The 22,808-nt window shown below is 39.8% G+C and overlaps 1 protein-coding gene across 2 annotated transcripts in view; it reads left to right on the plus strand.

Annotated features, from left to right (window-relative positions):
* The window catches only part of LOC106913261 (aldehyde dehydrogenase, mitochondrial-like), a 65,165-nt gene that overhangs the window by 22,162 nt on the left and 20,195 nt on the right, over positions 1-22,808 (plus strand). For both annotated transcript variants that reach the window (XM_088013807.1, XM_088013806.1), the window contains exons 2-7: positions 7,760-7,864; positions 8,380-8,520; positions 9,255-9,334; positions 10,825-10,936; positions 12,156-12,284; positions 12,690-12,803. In XM_088013807.1, coding sequence (XP_087869933.1) covers positions 7,760-7,864; positions 8,380-8,520; positions 9,255-9,334; positions 10,825-10,936; positions 12,156-12,284; positions 12,690-12,803 — 681 coding nt within the window. The remainder of the gene's footprint in view (positions 1-7,759; positions 7,865-8,379; positions 8,521-9,254; positions 9,335-10,824; positions 10,937-12,155; positions 12,285-12,689; positions 12,804-22,808) is intronic.

Below are 22,808 nucleotides of genomic sequence, written 5' to 3' on the forward strand. Positions count from 1 at the left end.
GCATGCCATAAGAAATTGGCATGACGGCATCTCTGTATTTGCTAGAGAAAGAAACAAACTGTGTGTCAATAAAGATGGGATCCTTCTTAGGAAGTCCTCCAATCGAGTTCAACTTGTGCTGCCCAAGGTGTTCCACCAGCTGATATATAAAGAACTGCATGAGGAAATGGGACACCTTGGTGTGGAGAGAACATTGAACTTAATCCGTGACTGATTTTACTGGCCATATATGAAAAGGGATGTGGAACACTATTTGACAAAGGTTTGTAGTTGCCTGAAGCGGAAGCATCCAAACAGGATAACAAGAGCACCACTGGTCAATATTGTTACCACTCACCCATTCGAGATGGTATCCATTGACTTCCTTCATTTGGAGCGTTGTAAAGGAGGATATGAATACATTCTTGTTGTCATAGACCACTTTACACACTTTGCTCAAGCGTATGCATGCACAAATAAGTCGGCAAAAACTGCTGAAGAAAAGATCTTCGGAGACTTTGCCCTAAAGTTCAGATTTCCAGCTAAACTTCATCATGATCAGGGCAAAGAATTCAAAAACAAGCTGTTTTCTAAGCTGGAAAAGTATTGTGGAATCCAAGGCTTCCGTACAACTCCCTACCATGCAGCTGGAAATGGGCAAGCAGAAAGATTTAATCGAACTCTTCTTTCAATGCTGAGAAACCTGACAGTAAAAGAAAAGTCAGATTGGAAGAGCTCCCTGCCCAAAGTGGTGCATGCGTATAATTGTACGCGTAGCGAAGCAACTGGATATGCACCTTATTACCTTCTGTATGGCAGGAGTCCTCGGCTGCCAGTGGACATGATGTTTGGGTTAACTCCAACTGATCAGAGCACCTCCCACAGTGATTATGCCAGTAAGTGGAGAAAAAGGATGCAAGAAGCTTATAAGTTGGCATCTGAGACAGCACATAAGGAGCGGAGCAGAGCAAAGATGGGGTACGACCGGAGAATTCATGGAGTGGAATTGCAGCCAGGATCTAGGGTCTTAGTGCAGAATTTCAGGGAGTGAGGGGGACCAGGAAAACTCAGGTCGTACTGGGAAGACAAGGTCTATGTAGTCACTGAAAGGAAACACAAGGACAGTCCTGTTTATGCAGTACATCCGGAGAAAGGCACAGGGAAGGTCAGAGTTTTGCACAGAAACTTACTATTGCCTTGTGATTTTCTGACACCTGAAACAGAGAAAGATGTGAAAAACATGATGGACAAGAAAAGTCAACAGCAGAGTAGAAACAGAAGACAGCAGAAAGAATGTGTTGACAAGAATGGTGATAGCAGCTCTGATGACGAAGATAACTGGAGGTTCATCACCCATCCAAAAGTACAACCCGAACACGTTGAAGATCAGCTGAGTAGAGGTGCAGAGGATGCTCAAGTGGGTGCAGAACCAGAGGTGGAGTGGGAAGGAGGAGTGTACAGAGAGGAAGAAGAAATGGCGGCAGAGGAGCACACGTCATCTGATAAAGCAGATAGACAAGATCCTGTGGAAGCAGCGTCATCTGATGAAGCAGACGAGCAAGACACCGCCGAGGCAGTGTCATCGGATGAAACGGACAAGAGAGGGCTGGAACCTGTTTCAAGACAGTATCCTTCTAAACAACGACATCCACCCAAAACACTCATACAACAAGTTAGGCCAGCCAACATTTATGGTTAGGCACAAGTAATGTTAAGTTCATAGTGTGGTTAGGTCACAATGTTCAGTTATATGTTCAGGTTAGGTAACTACACAGGACAGAGGGGATTAGAATCATAAGCTTTAAGTATATTGATAGCTGAGTAGTGCACATCTGGAATTTGGACCGCTATGTTAAGTTGATTTAGACTGATATATGTTAAGCACATGATAGCATAAGTGGGTCTAAATGAAGGGTTATGGAGCAGGAACTGAAAGTCAAACTTTACAGTCTGATACACACAACCTGCAGAGATGGCAGAGTGACTTTATAGATATTACCTGGCCAGTAATGTCTATTGTTCAACATGACATGAAGGGGGGATAGATGCCATGTTAAGAACTGTTTCATACAGGAAAGTGTACCAAGAGACTGTCTTCCAAACCTGTCTCCATACCGGCTGAAGACTCAGTTCTCCAGAAATGCCACTATGTCGGGACGACATTTATTTTGAGGGGGAGAGTGTTAGGGATCAGTTGCTGAGGACTTTGTATCAATGAGCCCCCTCCCCCCTTCCATTAAAATATGAGTCTATTCTCTATTCCTATGAATGTTTTGTTTTATTAAAAAGCACTGTTTCATTGTCCATGTTTAGCGGAATAAACACGTGTATGTGGGTAGCTATTCGGACTGAGAGTGACACAAGTTTGGACAGTGATCAGTTTCGAACAGGCGCTTAGGGCAGCCTCGGGTCGGAAGGGTCCTAAGTTTCGAAGAAGAAGAAAAGATAGCGAATAGTGTAACGCACGGATCGATGAATGTGTTTTGAATGTTCAGAAAAAAAGAAGTATAGGAAATTTACAACCACCGCATTTCTCAACACCACTTTTGTTCGAGTGTGCAACACAATAAAGAGAGAGCGACCGTTAACAGGTGTGCTCTGTGAAGCTAGCTAGCTGCTCGATCTGGCGAATTCACAGGGTGAAAAAGGGTGGGACATCTGGATGGAGGTCGTCAGAAGCCAGGCTAGTCTTTCTCGCGCCCAGCTTAAACAGAATGCCCTCTATATTCTCATCTGTAGTAATACTCACGAGTTTAGAGGCTTCTCGGACCCGTTAGATGGAGAGCTGGAGAGCACATCTCCCTCCTCTCAGAAGGGGAAGTAGGGAGAGAGAGAGAAGGGGGAAGGAGGGTGTTGCACAACAACAATATGTAAAATGTTTTTTTCTTTGTTTAAGTTGCGTGCAGCAGTTTTACGCAGACGTTCGGTGTGACAGTCTGTGAAATGTAGCACTAAGCGGCAGTCCAACAGCTGGAGCAGAACCAGCGTCCTACTAGTTCATTGAGTTAAATAATTTTTGGGGTTATTTGTTTAGCTTTCTCACCGTGATGCTATTCCGGGTGAGTATTGGTAGCTGTGCGCTGCTTTACCTGCTTTACCTGCTTTACCTGCTATCTTTTTTGCCAGCATTGAGCCTCGATGTAGCCAAACTCCGTCAAATGTTTGTTTTTTAAACGTCATATTAGATTCGTTGTGTTGATGCATTTTGACGTGCTTCACTCCCGAGGTATTTCTTCGGCGGAACACGCAAACTTTCCTATTCACTCTCTTATATTTCCTCGCCACATCGCTTAGGATTTGTTGCTGCGCGCCTGCGCAGTGTGAAGGAAAGAGGAGATAGCTGTACATGCAGGCTGCGAAGTGAGATCGGCAACAAGAGACCGTGATCCGCGATCACCGATCATACACTTTTTCACGGAAATCGGCCGATTAACTTTTAGCCAAACTAACTTTTAGCCACATAAGAGAGTATTTTTTTCACATAACAGCTGAATATGTAATTATGTCTCTAATTAGTCAAATGTCAGATTGTTAAATTAAATATTAGTACATTTTAATGTGCATGTGTTGTTTTTTTTGCCATTTATGACAATGTTCACAGAGCAAGCTGCATTTGTCGCCTAAGGGGGGAAAATCGCTTTTCAAATGTAAAGTTATTGAAAAGATTTTTATTTCACTCTACTGAGCATGTGTGATTACATAAATTTTTGCTCTGTATTCAACAAGTTATAACAAACTCCAGACATTTGAACAATTTAATATCTCCAGCGATGACTTTGGAAAGCAAAACTACCTTTACTGCACATTTAAAATCCATTGTTTTGTTGTTGTTTAGTTTTGTAGTACTTTTGAGCAGAATGAATCCCTAGACAGTGACCAGTTCCGCCATTTTAGATGTCAAAGTTACGACACAGGGGCATACTGTCCCAATTCTCAAATTTTTGCATGCTTGTAACCTGTGCACTTTGAGTCAACACTTCATAGAGGGACTTAGGGTGCATTTTGAGTATTAGGACTAGACTGTAGAAAGACTTCTCGTCTGTCCAGCCATGTTGATTCACAGCAGGGCATGGTGCTGCGGGCTGGGCAGTGAAACAGATGGACGCCTCCGTCCACATCTCTGTTTCTTAATCCTCCTGTTATGTTATGGGTCAAATTGACCCGTTTTAAAGTTTAAAGAAATTTTAAAAATAGTTGAAAGTATTTTTTCTGCATGAAACTTTTTCTATTTGTCTTAATGGGTACACTCTACATGTAAATTAAAAACGGTTCATGTTACGCATTTGCTCCCCCCTTCTCCCCTGTGTCTACATATCACATAGATACTGTTTGTATCAATTTGGAAGGGTAAAAAGGGTTAAAAAAAATCCAATTCTATTTGTTTCTTTGCAACTATGAGACATATTTCAACGTGTGCATACATGCGCACGCGCACACACAGGTGCACACGCACACACACAAGCCCACTTTCTCACTATTCTCTTTACTTCACTAGAAAACTGCGAGAAAGCAGGTGTTCATACAGCTTTTGACAGGAAGCTTTTCTGTTCCTGTGGGCAAACTCCACCCTCACTGAGTGGACACTGAGCAGAAGTTATATAAATACTGTACCTCAGAAACTAACCTAACACCTAACTAGCGGAGGTCCCTGCTCCCATGGAACATTCCTCACAGGAGGAACTGTTGTCTTCTCCACTTAAAAATCTCAAGGTTTAGGAGAGTGTTTTCATTATAAACATAAAGAAGGCTCATAAGCAGTTTTGGAAACCACTGGGCCTGTCTTCACTCCAAATGAGTGTGGGACATTTGGGAGCATTACTGGAGTGGAATGACCCTGGCAAAGGAAGTGGGGTGAAACATTATTTTACCTGATGTTTCATCTTTGGTAACTTGATTTTATACAATAACAAGAACCAAACGATTTCCAAATACACTGGTATTTTATATTAACAGTAATAATTATGTTTTTATGCAGATGTATGGTAGCAGGCTCTTTAATATAAGGAGATACTTTAATATAAAGTAGCAGGCATTGCTTTAATACAGGCCACTATTAAAGTAGCAGGTTATAATAATAATAATACTTTATTATTAACATCAAACGACTGCTACTTTGAGCCTGCAACTCTTAGCAGATTCTAAAAGCAGTTTTTCTGAAACAAAGAAAATCTATCAGGTAAGTAGAGCTGAAGACGACGGTCCTGGAAAGGCTTGACTGCTGCTGGAAACAAATCCATCATGAGCTGCTCTGAGTGCAACTACAGGCTCAACTCTCACTGAGAAAACGACTGCTGCTTAACACAGAATTAAAATATAAAAGCCTGCAAACAAAGTTAAACAAATCTACATTATTCACATCAAGGGAGAAAAATTGAAATCTGTTGCTTTGGATGGATTCAGTGACCTGCAGATTACTATACAAAAGAACATTGACCAACAGGCAGTGTTATGTTCAAGACCACCTAACCCGAGACCGAGACAAGACCAAGACTTTTGGGGTCCGAGACCGAGTAAAGACCAAGACCAGCGGCCCGCGCTACATGACACAATAAAATGTAAAATATGATCGAAATTGCTTCTCAAAATAATCTGAAAGATCCATATTACCATAAAACACCTAGATATTAAATACTTAATACATTTTACCAATATTAAATATTCCATTTATATGCTAAAAAGTGTGATGGTCTCGTGCCATCCCTAAAAACATAACGCCCTGGGCATTTGCCCATATTGCTCATGTCAGAAACCACCACTGTCTGCACCATTAAATATAGCAATTGAGGCAATGCCCTGATGGTAAATAACGCTCAACCATGAACACTGACCAAGGAGCAACAAGCAAGAAGTAACCAAACAGAAGGCGCTCACCGTGACTGTTTTCACTCTCTATCCCAGTACATGAAGCCAGGTAGTCTGACACCATGGCAGACATTACTGCTGCCACTTTGAACAAAAACAATCAAAGAGCAATGTGCATGCTCTGCGTGCTCTTTCGTTCTTGTGTTTTAGTTATTTGTTAATTTAAATATTGACGTACATAATAAAATTAAATAATGATGCAGTGTACACAGAGCATTACAAGAACAAAGAACGGGTGTTCTGTCAGGTCAGCATACGTTGTCAGATAGTTGTACGCTTAGCTCAGATATGCATACGCTGTCATTACCATATGATTTTATTTAATCAGCAACATAGAATCATAACGTAGATCATCATACACTTGGTTATTAACAGTTGTATGGCATCCAGCTGCAGCCAGACCTGCTTTAAACACACTTTGAAACCACGACAACGCATGTATATCCATCTAGTTATCACATTATGTCATATTATAAACAATTTAATTACTTATTTTCGTCATAACTTGTTGCGTATACTGACAACTACACTGACGGTCGGACTTAATGCGCATGCGCTGGCATGGTACTCACTGCATGTATGCTATTCTGACAGCGTATGGCTATCTGATAGAACACCGGCTATATCTGTCAGACACGTCATTACCATAAGATTTCATTTAATCAACAACATAGAATCATGACGTAGATCGTCATACACTTTATTATTAACAGTTGTATGACATCCTGACTTAGCGGTTAAGTGAGTTTTACACGGGCGTGTGTTGTAGCTGACTCCAGCTGCAGCCAGACCTTGCTTTAAATACACTTTGAAACCATGACAACACATGTATATCTATATAGTTATCATTGAAAACAATTTAATGACTTATGTTCATCATAACTTGCTGCGTATGGTGAACTGACAACTCCTCTGACGGTCGGATTTCTTAATGCTTAATGCATGTTATGGTATCCTGACAGCGTATGGCTATCTGATAGAACAACGGCTCTCAGTGAGCGACACTCCAGTCCTATCTAATAAGTAAAGAGCCGTGGAGAAGAATCGACTGTTTCTGAATGTCACCTCACTATATTACAGACTTTTGGACATAGCGTTGTCCCATATATGCGACAAGTCAGTCAACATCTCCGCACAATAATTCAGCACAGTGAGTGATAACATTTTTCATCACAATGCTTATGTGTCTCTGCAGCTAGCTTTGATAACATCACGTTAACGGAGCTTACCTTCTTTGAGCTACTTTTCTAAGTGACGAAAAAAGTTAGACGTTGTCCCCACCGTCTGTGAAAGTGAAGCGCTGCTGAGTTAGCTGTGGCCATCAGATGTCTTACTATTTATGCAGCGATATTCCATTACTGACGATTAGACAAACATTTTCTGCCGCTGAGAGAAAACCACTGCGCATGTCCTGGAGCGCCGCGCGCAAGTGAACGGTGGGGAGGGGAGGAGGAGGGAGAGTGAAAGGTGGGGAGGGAGGGGGGAGTAAAAGAAACACGTAGTTGCTTGGATTTTAATCGGTGCGTTTTGCATCCACTGAAAACAAAGATGTTAACAAATAAACTAGATAGTGTGCTGTACGTTTAGTGATATTTTCACAATTGCGGTCTTGACTGGTCTTGAAATAAAATACCGAGTCCTCAGAGCCCGAGACAAGACCGAGACCAAATGCGGTCGAGTCCGAGACGAGACCGAGACCATCAGAAAATGGTCTTAAGACCAGTCTTAAGACCAAGACCAACTTCGAGTACCACAACACTGCCAACAGGATATGTAATCAAGTAATATTTGAGAAAACTATTCCTATGGAAGATGTGAAAGCTTTAATTTTCTTGTTTTTGTAGACTTAGTTTGTATTTATTGAAATATTATCAGAGAATTAAGTTGAAATCTCTCTAAATGGTGTATTGTGTTTCAGCTGTTTATTAACAACGAATGGCAGGAAGCTGTGAGTGGGAAAACCTTTCCTACAATCAATCCATCCACTGGAGAAATCATCTGCCAGGTAGCAGAGGCTGATAAGGTAAATGACAGGAAGAAGATGCACTTAGCATGAGTTACAATGTTTGCTTTTCATTTGTCCTTTTGAATTAGATGCCGTTAAAAATGCAGAAAATATTAAGCCAGCTAGGATGAGCTTCCTCTGCAGGGTGACTGGACTCGGCCTCAGAGATGGGATGAGGAGCTTATAGCAGAGCTGCTGCTTCTCTGCATCCACAAGAGTCAGTTGAGGCTGGTGATCAGGATGCCCCCTTTGGAGGTTTCCCAAGCATGTCCAACTGGGAGAGGACCCAGAACTTGCTGAACAAACCATGTATCCCAAAAGCCTCAGATCTGCCAAGGCAGCAGGATCTGCAACTCGGGTTTCAGATCAGGGGAAGACCTTTAGAGAAAGTTTTCTGGGGTTCTTGTCATCCTGCTGTTTCCTGGCAGAAAGCAGAAAGTGTCACTGCACAAACTGTTTTTTGCCTTCTGTGTTTTATTGTTAAACAATACCTCAAGTCTTGTGGTAAAATTTAACTGCTTCTCCTTTTTCAGGCAGATGTAGATAAGGCAGTGAAGGCCGCACATAACGCCTTCAGGCTGGGCTCACCATGGCGCCGTATGGATGCATCTGATCGGGGCAGGCTTCTTTACAAATTAGCCGACGCTGTTGAAAGAGATTCTGCCTACCTCGCTGTGAGTTCATATTTAATGTTGCAACAGTCAAACAGCATTTGAACAAATGTCTGGCAAGTTCTTACTTTTAGTAGTCCAGTACAGTAAATAACATGCTTACATTTCTTTTCATTAATTTAGATTTTGAATATGTATGAAATTGGCATAAGGGTCTACAACAAACCGGCTCAGTCTCATAGATTGAAGTTGTTGTTCTACTAGTATAGAAATAATCTGATATGTCATATTACAGTTTCTCTGGATGTAATCTGTTTTTGCTAAGACTAAAGTCATAAATCCTAAAATCACAATGCCAACACAGTGATGCCAACGTCAGATCAGTTAGCAGCCTCTTTGTTTTGTTTTTACCAAATTAGTTTTAAGAAAATGTAATCTATACAGATGTGACTATTAGAAAATAGGCTCTCTAAAATGTCTTATGAAGGTGTTTTAAGCAGAAGGCAGAATTCAGTTTAGTGTTGAATTTTAATTGTGGGTAAATAGTTTTGATTTTTTTTTTCTCGCACTTGAACAAGAATTGGGTTCAATACTAAAATATCCACCATTTGCATTTGAAAATGGTTCCAGTTTCATTCTAAGAAAATGAGAGGACCATATTGAACACTAAGTCAGTATGTTGATCAGAAACTGACATTGTTGCCAACCAGTTACTTAAATTTTATTAAAGCATTTAGATAGTGAACTTCTACTCAACAAAAGCCACCTTTGTATGTGAAACTATGTTCTTGCCTCAGGAACTGGAAACCTTGGACAACGGGAAGCCGTATGTCATCGCCTATCTGGCTGATTTACCCTTGGTTGTGAAATGTCTCAGGTAAGAAGCCCCCAAACAATGAGTTGTTTTTTAAAATGTATTTATTTTTAAGACTGGACATTTTAAAGCTGCTTTGGTTTCATTGTAATCGTAACTTGATTGTTATTGTAACTTAGTTACTTGATCATAAAACCTTTAACATCTCAACTGCACTTTGGAGGTGCAGCTCCAAGCATCAGAGCTTCTGCCTCACAGAGCAGCTTTCCCCACGACCCGCCGATACAGCTCCTTCAGACTAGTCAGTTATGTAATAGAAAATTTAATTTTAAACTTACTTAACTTTATTTCTTTATTTCATTTTAACTTTACACAAATTTGAATTCATAGTGTTATGTGTATGAATGTTTTTTTTTTCATTGATCTGTTACTGTGCAAGTGTGAGAGACCCTGCAGCTATGAGTTACTGATAAAGAAGAACTAGAAGTTTCTGTAGGAATCCTCATCAGCTCTCATTTCCTGCCATACATGATGTTTGTTTCAAATGAAAAGTCTAACTGAAAAATCATTCCGTCCAATGAGGTGAGCGACGGCTGCATGAGGACAAAACCTCATGGAGATAAGTTCAGACTTTGGGTTTGCCTTTGTTTTGCTGTGACTATATAATAATGCATTGTGTTGTTCAGGGCTCTTCTGCTGACCGTGTTCAGTGAGACAGATCTTTGAACATTTTTTTCCCTTTTAAATAAAGAAACATAAACGCAAAGATTGATCTTTCTCTAATTATTGAAACAGACTCTCATTCTTTGATAACTGAAATTCCCACAGCAGTCTCCTAGTGGAACTGTGTGTCTGCTGATCTCATACCAGCTACATTTCAGTGCAAATCTGATAAAGTTGTTAGAGGGTTAATCGAGGAGCCATGTTGTGATGACTTCCTGATGGCCAGGTTTCAGGAAGAGCAGGAGCTTTTAAAGAGACAGAGGCCCAAATTCAAGGTGTTAAATTACAAAGTAAAATTTCATTTATGTTAGAGTTTATATATACAGCTTTTTTTTAAACTAACAACTGAAGCTAACATAGTTACTTGACAGCACCATTTTATAACAAAATGTGCCAGGGAAACTCATAACACTGCACCTTTAAGTCATCTTTTCTTTGTAATAAAGATCTGTTTCCTAATCCACTTGTGATTTCACTGAGAAGGCAAAGTCGGGCGCAGATGTGTGTTCCATGTAGGCTTTAGACTTTTTTAGTCAAAAGTTGGGCAGACTGTGTCACAGAGCATATAGACAGTCATCAAACAAAATCTCTGCTGAAGTTTGGACATGTCTGTTTGTGAAAAATCTATTTGGAACATAATTGCTCTGTGTAGTGTGTTCTATGAAGGATTCCATAGTACGAAAGCTGACATTTTGGGTCATTTTGAGTGTTTGTTTTAAATCGGATGTCAGCTGTGGAAGTAAAATTTGCACAAACACTCAAAAAAATCCTGACAAAATCTGTGTTGCACCATATGGTATATACTGCATTGGAGTATTTGCTGTGTTTAGGTACTATGCAGGTTGGGCAGACAAGTGGGAGGGGAAGACCATCCCTGTTGATGGAGATTACTTCACCTATACCAGACATGAACCTGTTGGAGTCTGTGGACAGATAATACCTGTATGTATGTTTTATATAATTTATTTATGTGTATTTAAAACTAGGGATGCATTGATATGAAAATTTGGGCCGATATTAATGTTATGGCTAATCACCAATATTTTCCAATATTATGTATATTTCACTACCCTTTTGACTTCTTGAAAAAACAAGTGGAAAGAACACTACTTATGTTGGGCACTATGGCGTCTATTGAACATCAAACAGGAAAAAGGGTAGAGAAACAAGAGGCCTGAAATGGCCTATGACCCACAATCCTTTCTGTGGCAGCCACTTTGAGGACTGTACACTGTACACCTGCTCTAACAACCAAGCGTTGTGGGTGTCTTTGGGCACAACATATTCAGAGGAAGATTGTTTCAATATCCTATAAATGCCATGTCAAAAATTAAGTTTATATGATTGAGCAAGACAATGTGGGTTGTTTTACAGCAGATGGAACTGGAAAACTACTTATGACAGAAATAAGGATGAATAGAGAAATTTTCCAGGACATTCTTGATAAGACTCGGGGAGGGGGGAACTTGTTCAAAATGCATAGTCAAGAAAACTCTGCAATGGTCTCAGAGAAAAACTGTTAGGATGGTAAAGCACCTGACTTGTATCCTAATGAAAAACTGAACTGAAGATCCCAGTACATAGAAAGAACCCTGAGAACTTTGAAGGTGTTTGGCGTGAAAGAGTCTATCAACATCACCCCTGAACAATGTATGTGACCAGTTTCTTCATTTAGAGATCCGCTGAAATGGTCAATACCAAGTCTTTTCCAATTATTTAATACATTTGTATTCAGTCGTGGTCCTTTTTTAACCTATAACTAAATGAACTCTGTCCTGTTAACAGAAATGTACTTGAAGGGTAAAATGTTGTCATGTGAATTCTTCCTGTAGTATACATCTGATACGACATGTTTTTTTCCTTCTGCCCTGTACCATCTTAACATCTTTCTGAAATGAACATCAAATCCTTTATTTTCCTCTCGCACACTAAGGAGATTCAGGTGGATAGTGGGTGATTTTAATGGAGTCATTTTCCAGTTGAGATGACATTTTGTTTCATTGAGCTGTAAAGGTACCAATAAGAATGTCAGTAAAGTAATTAGGTGCTGTCTGCAAAGACTCTTATGATTGCAGCATTGTGTTGGCAGCAGTGAAGTTCTGGCACGAGACAAAAGGTAACAATACTATAATGCACTCTGTATTTTTCTTCTTTGCTGCAGTGGAACTTCCCTCTGGTGATGCAGGCCTGGAAACTTGGGCCAGCCTTAGCAACTGGTAATACTGTCGTGATGAAAGTTGCTGAACAAACACCACTCACAGCACTCTATGTGGCCAGTCTTATTAAAGAGGTATTCCACGTTTTATTGTTTTACAGTCACCTCTACCTGAACACGACCTAAAGACTAAGGCTGCACAACATTGTGAATGGTGTCATTGCAATATTAATATCACAAAGGACTGTTTGGAGTGCCGTATTTGTTGGCTAATATATTCCAAGAGTTTTAAACTTACATTTTCAATACTAATGCAATATTTAGTCAGTTAGACAGAGTCTTACACCATGTAGAAATGACAAAACGCTAAAAGTTACTGAGTTTAGGAAGCACAAATTAGGAGAGGAAAGAACATGGGAACATGGCACCTCATGCAGACCTACTAAAGACCAAGACTTTTTTTTCTCTCTCTCTCCTGTGCTGGAAATAAAAATGCAAGTGGTTATTTGGATTTGTGTTATGTTGAACCTTTGTGTTCAGGTTGGATTTCCTGAAGGCGTGGTCAATATCTTGCCTGGAATGGGACCAACAGCTGGTGCAGCCATTGCCAGCCACATGGATGTTGACAAGGTGGCCTTTACTGGGTCCACAGAGGTAAATATGTCAGAAGGTTCTGTTCACATCTAGATCTAATGAAAGTCCAGTCCTATCCTCAGGTGCATAGCCTTAGGTAGAAAAGTTCACATCTGGCAGCTGACTTGAACAATTTTGCTTATAGACAGACTTTCCTCAATAAGGAGACCTCCACATAATGGCTGCTGCTTATGCATGGGCTAAGTCCTAATTTACTCTCCACCCCTGGCTTCTGTATTTGCACTTTTTTTCTTTTTAGATTATTTTGTTTCTTCTACTTAAGCTGAATTACACCAAAGGCATATGCTGTGACACCAGCCCAGCACATATAGGTTTTCTTTGTAGTATCTGACCTGACTAACCTACAGCATTGAGGATTTTCATTGGTGGCATGATGAAGCTGATTGAGTTGGTAGATCAACCCAGGTTTACTGACTGTTTATAAAACGGGTGAAGTTGGAACAAGTATATGCAATCGTAAATAAGGACACAATGCTGGGATAAACAAATTAAAGTGGAAATATAATGCTTTTAAATCCTTCCTTTTCACATTTCATGTTAGTCATTCACTTATTGTCCATATAAAGTAGTGTAGCGTCCCAGTCGAAAAGATGTTCTCTTTAACTGATGGTTCACTCCTCTTTATTTAACAGCCTTTATGTGTGAACACACCGTAAGAACTACAAATGCACAAACAAAACACCATTAGCAGTTCTTAGAGGTTCTAAACTTTTCTTTTAACTAAAAAAAAAACCTACTTTATGCAACATTAAATCTACATCACGTGTATTTAATTAACCTATATTTCTATACTACAAATTAACCAAAATGTATTTCAACTGTTTTAACAGTTTGACAGTTAATCAAACATTAACATCGTTTTATATCAAAATACAAAAATTATGTTCAATAAATACAATATTCTCGATAAAACACCCACCTTGTTCCCTCATCAACCGAGTGCTATTTAACTAATTGCTTGGACCTTAGTTGAACCACCCTTTAGTTGTCTTCACTGAACTGCGACTTGTATGTTTGCTCATTCTCTGCACTATATCTTAAACAGACAACAGTCAGATACTGTCAGATGTTTATATAGATTGCTTAGCAACTCTGACTTCCAAAAAAAAAAAAAAAAAACTCTTTTCAAATCAAAACGTCAGTTAAAAAACAACAAACAACTCCCAGCTAAATGAGGAAACACTAAAAGAAAATAACAAAACAAAAAAAATTCAATTACATATATATGAATCAGCAAAAGCTTTTACACTCCCACCAAATCATTAGAACTTAACAAGTGCAGTGATAATGATTTCTTAGAGTCAGTCTCTAATAGTAGAACCAGTTTCTGCACTGGACGTTCCACTATAGAAGCTTTGCTGGAACATTGTCCTTTCTCCATCTTCCATTCTCCAAAACGAATCTTCACCTTTCTTACAAGTCCGTCTTTATCAGTTACTGTGCTTATCACACATGCTAATCTCCATTCATGGTAAGTCATCCATCTTTTCCATGACAATATCTCCGACCTTCAAGTTTCTTCTTGGAGTGTGCCATTTCTGCCTTGTTGCGATGTTAGATAGATACTCCTTTTCCAACGTGACCAAAACTGCTCTGCTAGATATTGCACCCGCCGCCACCTTTTCCGTGCATAAATGTCTTCTTTGATGAATTTACCTGGAGGAGGCAGGGCTATCTTTGACTTCATAGTGAGCAAGTGATTTGGAGTCAATGGATCGGGACTGTTTGGGTCACTGAGGTTATCCACTGTAAGAGGTCTGCTGTTCACAATCAGCATTGCTTCATAAAAGAATGTCCTTAAAGATGCATCGTCCATCCTGTCTGAAGAAAGTGAAGCTGTTGAGCGTAGAATACTTCGAACAGTCCTCATTTGTCTTTCCCATACGCCTCCAGTGTGGCTTGAATGAGGAGTATGCATCTTGAAATCACACTGCTTCTCTGCCAGAAATGTGGTAATGCGGTTTGAGTCCAATTGTTTTAAAGCTTTCTGCAGTTCATTTTTAGCTCCAACAAAGTTGCTTCCTTGATCACACCTTATCTCACTGACTGTTCCTCTTATGGCTATAAAACAACGGAGCGCGTTGATAAACGCGTCTGTCGTTAAGTCGTCTAACATTTCTATGTGTATCGCTCTACAACATAGACAAGTAAGAAGTAATCCATAACGTTTATGCACCTTTCGAGCTTGTTTGGTTATAAAAGGGCCAAAACAATCCATTCCACAGAATGTAAACGGTGGGGATGGCTCTAAACGTGTTGTTGGTAGATCAGACATTTTCTATTGTTCTATTCCTCTTCTGAGTCTGCGACACTTTACACATTGGTGTTTAAACTGTGCTACAGCTTTGTTGATGCCAGGAATCCAAATTCCATTTGATCTGATCTCATTAATGGTCAGTCCTTTCCCTTGATGTTGCACTTTATCGTGGAAATGAGCAATTAGAAGCTGAGTGACATGGTGACCTTTTGGAACTATTATTGGATGTTTCAGTGAGGAAGAGAAAGAAGCATCCTTTAACCTTCCTCCCACCTTAAGGAGTCCATCACTATCGAGAAAAGTGTCCATTTGAAAGTTTGTTTTTATGAGGAAGAGCCTTTCCATGTTTCAGCATCCTTATTTCATTTGCGTATTCTTTTACTTGTACGTCCTTTAGAATAACACTTTGAGCGTTTTGCCTTTCTTGTATTGTGCTATGACTCGTTGTTTTATCTCCTTTGGCACAACGAATCAGTCTAGCAATGGCTTGGGTAGCTTTGTACCAAGAAGAAAACTTTAACTTGTCTGCCAAACTCTTTTTTTCTGTTTTGAAGGTGTTCAGTGCTTGTGCCCTTTTAACTTCTGGATCTCCAAGTGGCAAGTTTACGTCTATCTTCGCAGATGGAGGAATTTCTTTGTCCCACAGAAACTGTGGCCCTTTGAACCAGTTAGATGAAATGAGCTCACTTGCACTTGAGCCTCGGGAGGCAATATCTGCTGGGTTTTGTTCAGAAGAGACATATCTCCACTGCTGAGGTGTGCTGTTGAGCCTTATCCTTTGGACTCGATTTGAAACAAAGGTATGAAAACGGCGTGCCTCATTATTGATGTAGCCCAAAACTACTTTAGAGTCTGTCCAGAAATATTCATCAATCTGTATCAATCCCAGCTCATCCTTTATTACGTTGCTCGCAGTTATGGAGATCACAGCGGCTGTCAGTTAGAGTCTGGGTATTGTTGTTACTTTAATACACGTGTCAAACTCAAGGCCCGCGGGCCACATGTGGCCCGCCATGTCATTTTATGTGGCCCGCCTCAGCATTTTATAGGCCGATGATTGACTTAAAATAGGTTTTGAGCACGAATTGACTACAAACTACATCTCCCACAATGCATTCCGATTGTTACCAGCCAACATTATGGCTTCTCGCCACTAGAGAACAGCAGAGTCACCTCAAGCTGCTTATTGATTTTCCCAGCGAATAAAACTGAGACATCGACAAGCTAACATCAAAACTTCCAAGAAAAGAAAAATCGATTTACAAGTAAGACTGAATGAAGATGTGTGAGTTGGTGTCAGGGCGGCAGGTCGCGCTAGACTTTTTTTGTTATCCGTTATCTTAACCGACAACATAAAAAATCGATCATATACTATTTTTATCCTTGAAATTGCAATCATATTAACATCGGCTATTTAGTCGCATTTTATGCGGTTTAGTTAATATTCACCGTGAATCCAGATCCCATCACAAATTAAACCGATAAATGCATCTACATTTTTCTCATAGTGACAAAAACCACTGACTGAGGCCCCAGTAACTTTTAATAAATTAAATTCAGCGAATTTACTTAAATTAGCATCACTTCACCCGCTGGGGTCTGAACAACTTCCTCCTGGTTCCCATCTGCAGAAAAATCTGCACTAATTCATCAGTCAGTTGGATCTGTCTGATCCAAACAGACCAACTGAACTCTGTGAGTGTTTTACCCTGCGCGGTCCGGTGTGCCCTTTTACCAGGATTTTATTTATTTATTTATTTGCGTGGTTTCGCTTCTCCGAAATGGACAGATGTTAAACTGCTCAGTTTAAAAATATTGTAATTTTTAAACTGAGCAGTAATTTTACATCCATGGAAACTCAAATGTAATATTTAAAACGCCAATACATTAAATCAGTTATTTAACTATATGAGGTGTTTAAATTATTTTTAACATTGTATTTTTATACATTAATGCTAGGGGTGCCCAAGTCTAATTTTCCAGAGCTACCATCTGCAACTTTAGATGCATTCTTTCTCTAACTCACCTGGATCATTGACTCATTATAAGCCTCTACAGAACTGAATGAGGGAAGTCAACCTTTTGTCTGGGGTGTGTTTTAGCAGGGATGCACTCCTGATTTGTACCGTCAATGTGGCCCGTTGAGTGTGGCCAATATGCTGAAGTGACCCTCGGTGAAATTGAGTTTGACACCCCTGCTTTAATAGGAGCAACTCTGGTCTTTGCTGTAACCAAAACACAATGTACCTTAGCATTTTCGTTTATATATCTTAAATACGAACACTGACCATAACCATATAAACTGGCATCAGAAAAGTGATGTAACTCAATTTTTACTATTTGGCCAAAGTCTTTAGGCACATAACAGCGTGGTATTGTTATTTTTTCCAAGTTTCTTAAGTCTTCCTTCCATTTATTCCACATTGGCTTTAATTCACTGGGAAGAAAATCGTCCCAGCTTGTACTTCGTTTGCATGTCTCTTGAAGCACTCTTTTACCTGTGAGCACAAAGGGGGAGATGAATCCTAACGGGTCGTACAAAGATGCAACTATAGATAGAATGCCACGCCTTGTATCAGGTTGATTGTTGGGGCGAAAGCGAAACCGTAAAGTGTCTGAGTCGATGTGCCAGTTAATACCTAGCGCTTTTTCAAGCTTAGAGTCATTAAACGCTAGGTCACATGCTTGCTGTGGAGAGGCCCGTTCAGATGGTGGAATGCTTTCTAACACTGTTTTGTCATTACTCACAAACTTGTGGAGTCTGAGGCCACCTGAAGCACAAAGTGTCCGAGTTTCCTGGATGAGCTTAATAGCTTCCTTGATGCTTGTAGTACTTGTTACACCATCATCCACATAGAAATCTTTCATTATGAACTGAGATGCAAGGGGAAACTGAGTCTTGTTTTCATTTGCAAGATGTTTTAGTCCATAATTTGCACATCCTGGTGAAGATGTGGCTCCGAAGAGATGTACCTTCATTCGAAACTCTTGGGGTTCCGTGTCTAAGTTGCCATTTTTCCACCATAAAAATCTTAAATAGTCTCTGTCTGCTTCGTGTACATAAAACTGATGGAACATTTTTTCAATGTCGCATAGTAATGCAACTCGATGTCGTCGAAATCTCATTAGAACACCAATTAGATTGTTCAGCAAATCTGGGCCTGACATTAAATGATCATTGAGACTGTTTCCTTTGTATTTAGACGAGGCGTCAAAGACTACTCTGAGTTTGTCTGGTTTTTGAGTATGATATATTCCGTGGTGAGGAATATACCACCTTTCTCCTTCTTTCGCTTCATTGTGAACTTCCTCTGCCTCACCCTTCTCTATGACTTCGTCCATAAACTTTACATAATGTTCCTTGTATCTTTGGTCTTTTGACAGTTTGTTTTTGAGGCTTTGAAGTCGTACCATGGCCATTTTTTTATTGTCTGGCAACAGAGGTCTTTCCTTAAACGGAAGTGGCATTTCATAATGTCCTTCATAGTTTTTATAAATGTTTTGCTCTAGCATATTCAGAAAGAGAATGTCATCTTGAGACACTGATTTGTTATCCTTGTTATCATCTTTAAAGTCAGACTCGAGAACCTTGAGTGCGTTAGCAGGAGTTATTAAAGGAAGCTCCTTGATTGTGGCTCTGTGGCACACAGCAGATATGCTAAAAGAGTTACTGTGAGATGAAGTGGGGCCTACAATACTCCAGCCCAATGCTGTGCGGACAGCATAGGATTCACTTTCATTTCCTAAGATGACCTGCTTTGGAGCTAATGCCTTGGAACAGTTGTAGCCAATTAGCAGCCCAACTTCACATTCTAGCTGTGGGGGGGATCTTATTTACTATTACCTTGAGATGATCCCATTGCCTTGCCATTTCACAGGAAGGAATGTGAGAGCGGTTAACTGGTATACAGTCTTTAGTGTAAGCAGGAGGGAGTTCAATTATGTCTGAAGAGTTGTATCCTCTCACCTTTAGACCTGAGACACGCTCGCTTGGCACAACTGCGTCCTTACCAAGCATTGTAGTAAGTTTTAACCTTATTGGGGTTGCTTTAGCTTTGAAATCGTTAGACACATCACGGTCAATGAACACTGTATCGCTTTGAGTATCCAAGAGTGCATAAACAAGCTTTTCTTCACTTGGTTGATGCTCTGAAGAAACCCATACTGGTACGATCATAGAGGTGCTTATACATTGTTCATTGGTTCTTGCATTGAGAGACAGAGTTGTTGCAGTCTGTTCCGTGCTCATTTGAAATTGGCTTGTCTGTGATTTGTCGTTGTCATAGTCAAAGTCATGTAGACAGGTAGGATGTTTTTTCTTGCATATTTCACATACATGTCTGTAACGACAGTCCTTTGCACCGTGTCTGGGTTTAAGACACCCATAGTAAAGTCTTTTGTCTTTTACGTATTTCCTTCGTTCCTCGAGTGGTTTGTCTTTGAACTGCGGGCAACTGTGAAGTTTGTGTCCATTGTCTTGACAGAGCATGCATGTTGGTTTAACATTTGACCTTTGTTTTGTGCTTTCTGTCTTTGTTACCACTTGCGTATGGAGAACACTGGATGTGGGCCTTTTTTCTTTCTGGATAACTTTGCTGGTTATTTTATTGAGTCTGTTGAGTGAAGAGCCTGAAATGACGTAATTGGGTTGCACACAACCTCAGCTTCGGTGGACATGAACTCAGTGAAGTGCTTTAAACTTGGAAACTTCCCATTTTCTTTCATGTACAGAGTAGCCTGACGATTCCACCTTGCAGCTGCCCAGTTCGGTAATTTTTGAACAAGTTTTTGGTTTTCTTCACAATCGTTGAGAATGCTTAAACCTTCTATGTGTGGTATAGCTTCATAACATGTTTGAATGAAATCAGCAAATGCTCTAAATCCTATTGAGTCATTTATTTGTATCTTTGGCCATTTTGTTAGTCTTTCTCTGTACGCTCTCTGTACAATAAAAGGATGTCCATACCTTTGATTGAGGCGTTCCCACACATCCTGATAGGCATCACTGTCGTTTCTGTAGAAGATGCCATCAAGCGTTTGTCGAGCTGAACCTCCTACATATTTCTTTAAGTAGTGTAACTTGTCTGTAGGTGATATGTTCTTTTTATCAATGAGTGCAGTAAATGAAGCTTTCCACTCGATGAAGTCTATTGGATCGCCTGTGAACGTGGAGGGTTCAGACATTGGCAGTCTGTTCATGGTGACACTGTCCTGTAATGCTTGGGCTAAATAAAGGACATCTGTTTGTAAAAGTGAGGTGGACACAACGTTGCTGTTAGGGACCTGAATGGGAACAGAAACTATAGAAGCCTTTTGAGTTGCTCTAGTACAGTCAACATGAACACTGCTCTCGCTCTTTATCTCCTGGTCATAGGTTATTAATCTAGCTCGTGCAGCCTTTAACTCCCTTTCAGACTTTAATCTCTCTAACTCACGTTTTTGAGATTCTAACTCCTTTCTCTGTCTTTCCTCCAAAAGTTGAATCTTTTCTCTTTGTTTTTCTTCTTCTAATAAAACTTCATACTCTGCCTCCTTGGCAGCTAACTCTGCAGCAGCTTCTGCTCTCTTTACATCTACTACTGACCTTGTAGAGTTTGAATTATTGGCAGCTGAATGTTTACTTGAGTGTGTGATGGAAGAACTATAAATGGATTGAGAATAGTCTGGATCAAGAAGTTCACGTAGACGTGTCTTCACTTTCTTACTGTCATAGTTATCTATGCCTGAGAGTCTTTCATATGCAATTCTGATAATGTCATTGGTGACTGCTTCGCATGCATCTATAAGTCGCCTTGTGTCACTACAGGGAGTAATGATTTCCCTTATTTCTGTGTATAACTTTATGACATTATCTCTTTCTCTTTCTAAGATGTCCATGAGTGAAGCAATTTGACTGTTTGTTATGTCTCCTTTCAATTGTTCTCTTGTTGTGTGTACTTGCCTCTTCCATTGATCATAAACTTTAAGAAGACGTTTTTCCTTTTTGTGAGTTTCTTCCTCCTGATACGCTCGCATTTTTTCTGTAGGCCTCCTTTGACGAACAGAACTTTGAGCATCCTCTTCATCGTTGACTTGTAGGTCTTTGATGTACTTTATTTCCTGATCAGATGCTTCCATGCTTGATGCTGAGAGTGGGTCGAACAACTTCTTAGTTCAGAGTGAAGCTCTTCTCAACTTGGGTCACGCTCTTACTTCTCCCGGAGGTGAAGCTGTTACTCCTGGAGGATCAAGTTCTTACTGTAGTGTCCCGGTCGAAAAGATGTTCTCTTTAACTGATGGTTCACTCCTCTTTATTTAACAGCCTTTATGTGTGAACACACCGTAAGAACTACAAATGCACAAACAAAACACCATTAGAAGTTCTTAGAGGTTCTAAACTTTTCTTTTAACTAAAAAAAAAACCTACTTTATGCAACATTACATCTACATCACGTGTATTTAATTAACCTATATTTCTATACTACAAATTAACCAAAATGTATTTCAACTGTTTTAACAGTTTGACAGTTAATCAAACATTAACATCGTTTTATATCAAAATACAAAAATTATGTTCAATAAATACAATATTCTCGATAAAACACCCACCTTGTTCCCTCATCAACCGAGTGCTATTTAACTAATTGCTTGGACCTTAGTTGAACCACCCTTTAGTTGTCTTCACTGAACTGCGACTTGTATGTTTGCTCATTCTCTGCACTATATCTTAAACAGACAACAGTCAGATACTGTCAGATGTTTATATAGATTGCTTAGCAACTCTGACTTCCAAAAAAAAAACTCTTTTCAAATCAAAACGTCAGTTAAAAAACAAACAACTCCCAGCTAAATGAGGAAACACTAAAAGAAAACTAGAAAATTCCGCAGAAATTTTGAGGGGCATGCCAAAGTGTGCCCGTCGCTTTTTAATCAAGCCTTCTGATGCAAAAAATTAGCATTAATGCTAAAGAAAGCTGCAATGTAGTCAATAACCTGTGGTGAGTCAGAAACATGTTGACTAAACTGTACCTGTACCATTCAGTATGTTGAAATTAATGCATAAGCCAAAATGCTAATATTAGCGTGAAGACTAATATTCATGTAGGATGTGTGGCATCACTAGCATGTTTTCTGTCATTGATTTACTCCATTCAGTATACTGAACATCGCTAATAAGTAAGAAAATTATCTAATAGCTACCTTTAGGGAAAAGGCTAATGCTAATGCTAATGCACTGCCTTGCTGCGCAAGGCAGTGCACTAGTGGGGGCAGTAAAATGCTAAACTTGTGCTAATGTTAATGAACTGCCTTGCTGCGCAAGGCAGTTCACTATCCTGAGGAAAAAAAATGCGAAAAAAGCTTAATATTATTGCAACGCCTACAGCGTTGCACTACCATGAGAGGAATATGCAGACTTTTATTTTGAAACTTTCAGTAGGCTTCATTTTAACCACCACACCAATTCAATGTGTAACAGTAGTTTGTTTAAACATTTCACATAAAGCCCAAAGCTGATGTGAAAAATATCAAGGCTTTTATTTTGAAATTTTCATTAAGCTTCATTTTAATTGACCACAGCAATAAAATGTGTAACAGTGGTTGGGTTAATCCAACTATATAATGCCCAAAACAGCAAGTAGTTCTAAATGCCAGTTCAGCCCTAATCTGTGGTATCTGAGAGTTCCGCCATGTTGTAGTTCTGACCTTCAGTCATTGTAGTTCTAAAGAGCAGCTCAACTATCATGTTAGTGAGACACACAGGGAGAGAC

The sequence above is a fragment of the Poecilia mexicana genome, unplaced genomic scaffold, assembly GCF_051168715.1.
Source record: "Poecilia mexicana isolate PSO_F unplaced genomic scaffold, ASM5116871v1 scaffold_16, whole genome shotgun sequence".
Classification (NCBI taxonomy): Eukaryota; Metazoa; Chordata; class Actinopteri; order Cyprinodontiformes; family Poeciliidae; genus Poecilia; species Poecilia mexicana.